General features: G+C 47.8%; 1 protein-coding gene across 1 annotated transcript; it reads left to right on the top strand.

The window, feature by feature from the left end:
• Positions 1–2,228: 2,228 nt before the first annotated feature.
• On the top strand, positions 2,229–6,528 carry LOC118558272. The gene is made up of 2 exons (XM_036128780.1): positions 2,229–3,395; positions 6,237–6,528. The coding sequence occupies exon 1, from the start codon at positions 2,426–2,428 to the stop codon at positions 3,203–3,205; it is 780 nt and encodes a 259-aa protein (XP_035984673.1). The 5' UTR covers positions 2,229–2,425; the 3' UTR covers positions 3,206–3,395; positions 6,237–6,528.
• Positions 6,529–7,002: the final 474 nt, after the last annotated feature.

Genomic DNA, 7,002 nt, shown 5'->3' with positions numbered 1-7,002 from the left:
AATATTCATATCACAGAGAGCCAGGCATACAGAGTGCTTCTTCCAGGTGCAGCAACTCACAATAATTGGAGCTTCCACAGGTGTAACTACTCAGACCTAATTACAGCAGTCAGCGTGTGACATCATCCACACTGCAGCAGGACAGAAATAACAAGCAGCTACAGGCTATGACATTACCAAAAGCCTTTGTTTTTTTTTAGCAGAGTTCATCAGTAAAACTACAAAATACTATAAAATCTTAAGTCTTTCTGACATAAATATAGTAGTAGAAGAAGGCAATCTTGTCTTTTTTTGTAGGGAGTCCATAAAACTCCTGGTTTTATGGAGCTATACTTTACCCACATTTCATTTTTTCCCCATTGTTGCAACTTTTAAAAAAGCCTTTACATACCTACATGTTTGTTTTGGACAGATAGCATACCTACTGACTCTTACTACTGCTATTTGCATGCTCGTTTATTGCAATACAAAAAACTTACTCAGGATTGGGAGGCAGAGAAAGGATATCCTCCTCTTCTGTACAGAAGGTATTCAAGACTGCTCAAACAACTAAGGTTGTATGGCAGTCAAATGGTCAAATAGACCCAGAAGTGCAGCTTCACAGACATTAAATTGGTTAGTGATAATTGATTGGCTTGAGACACAGGAAGCAGCACCCAATCTCAAAGGAGGAGACAAACATAAGGCAGTACTTCACTTAAAAACAAACATACATACTTGGGATGTCACAGTCACAAACAGCTCAGGATGGAACCACAGCAGAACTAATTCAACCAGAGACTGAAGCAATTCTTTAAATTGACTGATGTAAAAATGTGACCCCAATGTCCTGTTTCTGTCTGGCCTGTTTGTAATGCATGTGTCTGTTTCTTTTATTTTTAATTTAATGTTAACATCAACCTGTCCAGTGGCTACAATCTGGCATATTTACATTTGATATGTATGTTCATTAATCTGTACTGTCCCTTTTTAAACAAAATAAATATTAAAATAAAAAATATACGGGTTGGATGGACAGATACGACTCAATAGCTCAATGTCTTTCACTTGGACATAACCACGAGGTAGCCTGCAGGTTCACCTAACGTTCTCATTTTAGAAACAGCTTTCTTGTTCATCCAGCTACTCTCTTCACATGCATAAAGCTTCTCCTGTGTTCAACGTGCATTCCCAGCAGCCATGCAGCAATGCTTTTATGAGATCTCAACACCAGCCTTGAGGCAGGATGACTGTCTGACTTGGAGGGAGGACAGAGAAGGCATTTTGTGTCTTGCTGCCTGAGTGAATGCCTTTGAAATATTCATTCAGAAACTCCTTGAGATTTTTTAAAATCCACATGCAACAGAAAAAAACACAGAAGAAAACAAGATTCTGGCCAAACAAACTTAAATTAATATCAACATTTAGGAGCTCAATATACTCGTCAGTAATATAATATTATATATTAGATTATTATAATAATATAATCAGACAGCAGATAAGACTTTCATGATTTTTATTCAAGCCCAGCCTTGTACCTGTCCCCAGTACTGGGGGAGAAATGTTACTTTTCAGCACAGTGAACCTCAAAGTTCATTCATTAATTGATAGATTTTAGAAATATATTTTATTTTAAACATAAGCGTTTCAAAATATTTATTTTACCTCGAAAAGCTCATAGTTACAAAAAGGAAGTGCTGTATGCCTAAAAGCTTAGCTTTAGGTTGAAAACACTCAGCATGTGTCAGCAAAGAATATCGTCTGTTGTTGCCAGTATGATATTCTTTGCTGTCACATGCTGGGGCAGTGGGCTGAGGGTCACCGACAACAACAGACTTAAACTGATCACGAGGGCCGGTGATGTTGTGGGGGAGGAACTGGACACTCTGACAACTGTGGCAAAGAGGAGGATGCTGTCCAGGCTACAGTCCATCTTAGACAATGTTTCACAACCTCTCCACGACACACTGACCCAGCAGAGGAGGTCCTTCAGCAGAAGACTCCTCTTACCCAGATGCACCACAGAGCGCCACAGGAAATCATTCCTGCCTGTGGTCATCAATCTTTACAACACCTCCCTCAATGATTTAGACCCCCCCCCCCCCCGTAATTGACATTTTTTCATTCTTTTGCACTGTTTTTGCACCACGTCACTATCACTTGATCTATAATTATATATATATATATATATATATATATATATATATATATATATATATATATATATATATATATATATATATATATTGTGGCGGACCACTAGGGGGCTCCACTCTCACTCAGTGGAGAAGTTTTAGCGATGAGAAATATGTTTGTTCGTTGGTGTATATATATATGGTTTTCTGTACAGTTGCTAGCAGTTGGAGTCGAGTAAAGAGCTGTTCAAACCTACATCCTTTGTGTCGTCATTTTCACTCCTCCACATTGGTGACCCCTGTGAGCCAACATGTCCACATCTGATGGCCTGCCCAGCTCCTCACAGCCGATCGCTGTCTCTGGTGGACCTACACCGGCTTCTTTTGCTGTGGCCGTTAAGATTCCGGATTTCTGGCTACATGATCCGCAATCATGGTTCTTCCACGTCGAAGCACAGTTTGCTCTTCGTGGAATCACATCGGACGACACAAAGTACCACTATGTGGTTTCAGCGCTGGATCCACCATCCACCAGGCGCGCAATGAGCCTGCTTCGCAACCCTCCCGCGGACGGAAAGTACAGCGCGCTCAAACACCTGCTTCTCCGCCGTTACTCCCTGTCCGACGCAGAACGCGCCGAAAAGCTGCTTTCTTTCTCGGGGTTAGGAGATGGCTCAGCTTTGGAGCTCATGGAAAGCATGCTGTCCTTGCTGGGTGACGACGAAGGCGGATTTCTTTTCATCCACCTGTTCCTGCGACAACTCCCGGCTCCGGTGCGGATCGCTCTGGCTAACTCATCCCTGCTGCGGGAGAAGGATTACCGCTCGCTGGCTGAGGAAGCTGATCGCATCCTCCTGGCTTCCAGGACCTTCACGGTCCAGTCACTGGCCAAGGAACCTACAGCTTCGTCTTCTGAGCCTTTGCAGTCTTCAGCGGTCGATCAGCCATCGGTGATGGCAGCGATCGCCACCAGGAAACGCCAGAAGCCGGCTCTTTGTTTCTACCATCAGCGCTTCGGCGTCAGGGCGCGGCGCTGCCTCCCGCCCTGCAGCTTCAAGCCGCCGGGAAACGACCAAGCCGACGCCTGCTAGCAGCCGCGGCCGTCGGCGATAAGGAGAGGCTGCTCTTTATTGAGGATTCGCGATCGGGGAGACATTTTCTGGTGGATTCAGGTTCGCAGAAGAGCCTCGTTCCCCCGGCGGGCTCCGACAGGCTTGCTGAGGGCTGCGGTCCCCAGCTGACCGCCGCTAACGGTTCTCCCATCAGAACATTCGGAGAAAGGTTGGTGACTGTCTGTTTCAATGGACGTGACTTCCAGTGGAACTTTGTAGTAGCAGCGAGCTCTGTCCCCATCATAGGAGCTGATTTCCTCTGTGCTCACGGCCTGCTTGTGGACGTTGCAAACCGGCGTTTAATTGATGCTGTGTCTTTTTCTTCACTGCCTTGTATAACGCGAGGAGCTGGGCCGTTAGTACACACTAATTTTCTAGCTTCAGGGGACGCGTTCCAGCGTTTATTGTCAGATTTTCCCTCTCTGACTCTCCCCAATTTTTCAAACACAGACACAAAGCACGGGATAGAGCATTATATCCCCACAACTGGCGCTCCAGTGTTTGCGCGCGCGCGCCGCCTTGACGCGGCAAAGCTGGCTGTTGCGCGGGAGGAGTTTGCCAACATGGAGCGTTTAGGGATCGTAAGGCGCTCCAACAGCCCCTGGGCGTCACCGTTGCACATGGTGCCCAAGTCGGACGGCCAGTGGCGGCCTTGTGGGGATTTCCGTCGTCTAAATAACGTCACAGAGAATGACCGTTATCCTATCCCCCACATCCAGGATTTCTCTGCCCATCTCTCCGGGACATCCATTTTTTCTAAAGTGGATTTGGTGCGGGGTTATCACCAGGTTCCTGTGAGAGCTGAGGACATCCCTAAAACCGCGGTGATCACTCCGTTTGGCCTGTTTGAGTTTTTACGCATGCCATTCGGCCTTAAAGGTGCAGCTCAAACATTTCAGCGGTTGATGGATTCCGTTCTGCGTGGGTTGTCCTTCGTTTTTGTATATTTGGACGACATCCTTGTGGCCAGCAGCTCGGCCGAACAGCACATGTCCCACCTACGTCAGGTTTTTCTACGTTTGGCAGCACATGGCCTGATTGTCAACCCTGCAAAATGCCAATTTGGGTTGCCGGTCATTGATTTTTTGGGCCACCGCATTTCTGCCAGTGGTGCGGTCCCATTGCCACAGAAAGTTCAGGCGGTGGCCGATTTTCCCCGCCCCCAGACAGTTAAAGCCCTGCAGGAGTTCTTGGGGATGGTTAATTTTTACAACCGCTTTATCCCAAATGCAGCACAACTTCTGCAGCCGCTTTACGGTGCGCTCAAACAGAAAAAAGCCACCGACAGCATCGACTGGGTCCCTGAACGCCTCCAGGCGTTTGGTGGCGCTAAGTCTGCTTTGGCCGACGCTGCTCTTCTGGCCCACCCTTCCCAGTCAGCTCAGATCGCTCTGACATCTGATGCATCTGACGTGGCTGTGGGGGCAGTTTTAGAGCAGCGTGTCTCTGGTGTTTGGCAGCCACTTGCCTTTTTCAGCCGTACTTTGCGGGACAATGAACGGAAATACAGCGTTTTTGATAGAGAGTTGCTTGCTCTCTACCTGGCTACACGCCATTTTAGATATTTTCTGGAGGGCCGCTCATTTACGGCCTTTGTGGACCACAAGCCCCTCATCTTTGCCATGTCCAAAACATCCGACCCCTGGTCCGCACGACAGCAACGCCACCTTGCCGCCATTTCTGAATTCACGACTGACATTCAGCATGTTGCTGGCAAGTCCAACTTAGTGGCTGACTGTCTGTCTCGTGCGCTGATTTCCCCAGTTTATGTCGGGATCGATTTTTCTGCTATGGCTGCAGACCAGCGCAGTGATGCAGACATCCTTGCGCTACAGTCTGGGTCCACGGGCCTCCAGCTGGAGGAAAGACAGATGCAGGAAGGTGGTCCTCCTCTGATCTGTGATGTTTCTACTGGCTGTCCCCGCCCTCTGGTTCCTGTTTCGTGGCGCCGCCGGGTTTTTGACACGTTACACTCCCTCTCGCATCCCGGCATTAGGGCCTCCGTCAAACTGGTCAGTTCTAAATTCGTTTGGACTGGACTGCGCAAAACAGTTAGAGAATGGGCTGCAGCCTGTGTCCAGTGCCAGCGTGCTAAGGTCCAGAGGCACACTAAAGCACCTTTGGAACCGTTTCCCATCCCTGACAAGCGGTTTGATCATGTGCATGTAGACCTTGTGGGTCCCCTTCCTCCATCACAGGGTTTCACACATCTCCTGACCATGATCGATCGTACAACCCGGTGGCCAGAAGTGGTTCCGCTGTCATCTACAACGTCAGCAGCAGTGGCCCGGGCTTTTCTGTCCACCTGGGTTGCACGTTTTGGCCCCCCCTCTGACATTACCTCTGACAGAGGCCCACAGTTCGTTTCAGAGCTTTGGTCCGTCATGGCAGAGGGTCTGGGGGTCAAGATCCACCGCACCACTGCGTACAATCCGCAGGCTAATGGGTTGTGTGAGCGGTTCCACAGGTCTTTGAAAGCTGCGCTCCGTGCTTCTTTAACTGATGGAAACTGGGTTGACCGCCTTCCATGGGTCATGCTCGGTTTGCGTTCAGCCGTTAAAGAGGACCTTGGTGCTTCCACAGCTGAACTGGTTTTCGGTCAGCCCCTGCGTGTCCCTAGGGCGTTTTTACCTGATTCCCCTGCGCCACAGTTCAGTCCACTTGGGCAACGTTTTTTCCCTCAGGGAGACTCCTTTCAGGTTCCCACCCCTGTTCACCATTGTTTGCCCCAGTCCTTTGTTCCTGAGAACTTAGAGAACTCTAAATTTGTTTTCGTTCGACACGATGCACACAGAACACCCCTACGACCTTTGTATGATGGCCCTTTCAGAGTCCTTGAACCAGGGCCTAAACATTTTCTTTTGGATTTGGGAGGGCGTAAGGAAACTATCTGTGTTGACAGGCTCAAACCCGCTCATGTCTTGGCGGACGATCAGGTGGTAACGGCCCAAGCTCCTCGCAGGGGAAGACCCCCCTCCACTGTTTTAATGGACCGTTGTTCTTCCTCCAGAGATCCTCATTTATCGGAGCTCAACCCCCCTGCAGCCCCTCCATGTCGCCCTCGTCCTCAGGCACGGATGTCCCAGGATCATCCTACAGGGTCCAAGTTCAGCCGTTTTGGACGTTTGTTGAAACGCACGAATCTGGATTAGTTTGTTATTTTACCCTACTGAGTGTTCGGGGGGGGCATATGTGGCGGACCACTAGGGGGCTCCACTCTCACTCAGTGGAGAAGTTTTAGCGATGAGAAATATGTTTGTTCGTTGGTGTATATATATATGGTTTTCTGTACAGTTGCTAGCAGTTGGAGTCGAGTAAAGAGCTGTTCAAACCTACATCCTTTGTGTCGTCATTTTCACTCCTCCACAATATATATATATATATATATATATATAGATATATGAGCCACTCTGACTATAAGCTTTGTCACAAAGGAGAGTTTTAAGATTAGTCTTAAAAGTAGACGGGGTGTCTGCCTCACAGACCAAAACTGGGAATTGGTTCCACAGGAGAGGAGCCTGATAGCTAAAGGATCTGCCTCCCATTCTACTTTTAGAGACTCTAGGAACCACCAGCAGACCTGCAGTCTGAGAGCGAAGTGCTCTGTTAGGAACATACAGGGTAATCAGAGCTGATATATGATGGAGCTTGATTATTAAGGGCTTTATACGTTAGAAGAAGAATTTTAAATTCTATTCTTGAATTAACAGGAAGCTAATGGTCACTGTTAATATGGTATTTAACAGTTGAAACATAGCTTTTTAAATACTGTACTG

This window comes from Fundulus heteroclitus, unplaced genomic scaffold, assembly GCF_011125445.2.
Source record: "Fundulus heteroclitus isolate FHET01 unplaced genomic scaffold, MU-UCD_Fhet_4.1 scaffold_118, whole genome shotgun sequence".
In the NCBI taxonomy this organism is placed as follows: domain Eukaryota; kingdom Metazoa; phylum Chordata; class Actinopteri; order Cyprinodontiformes; family Fundulidae; genus Fundulus; species Fundulus heteroclitus.
Note: the sequence above shows the minus strand (reverse complement) of the source record. Positions and strands in the feature narration are given on the sequence as shown.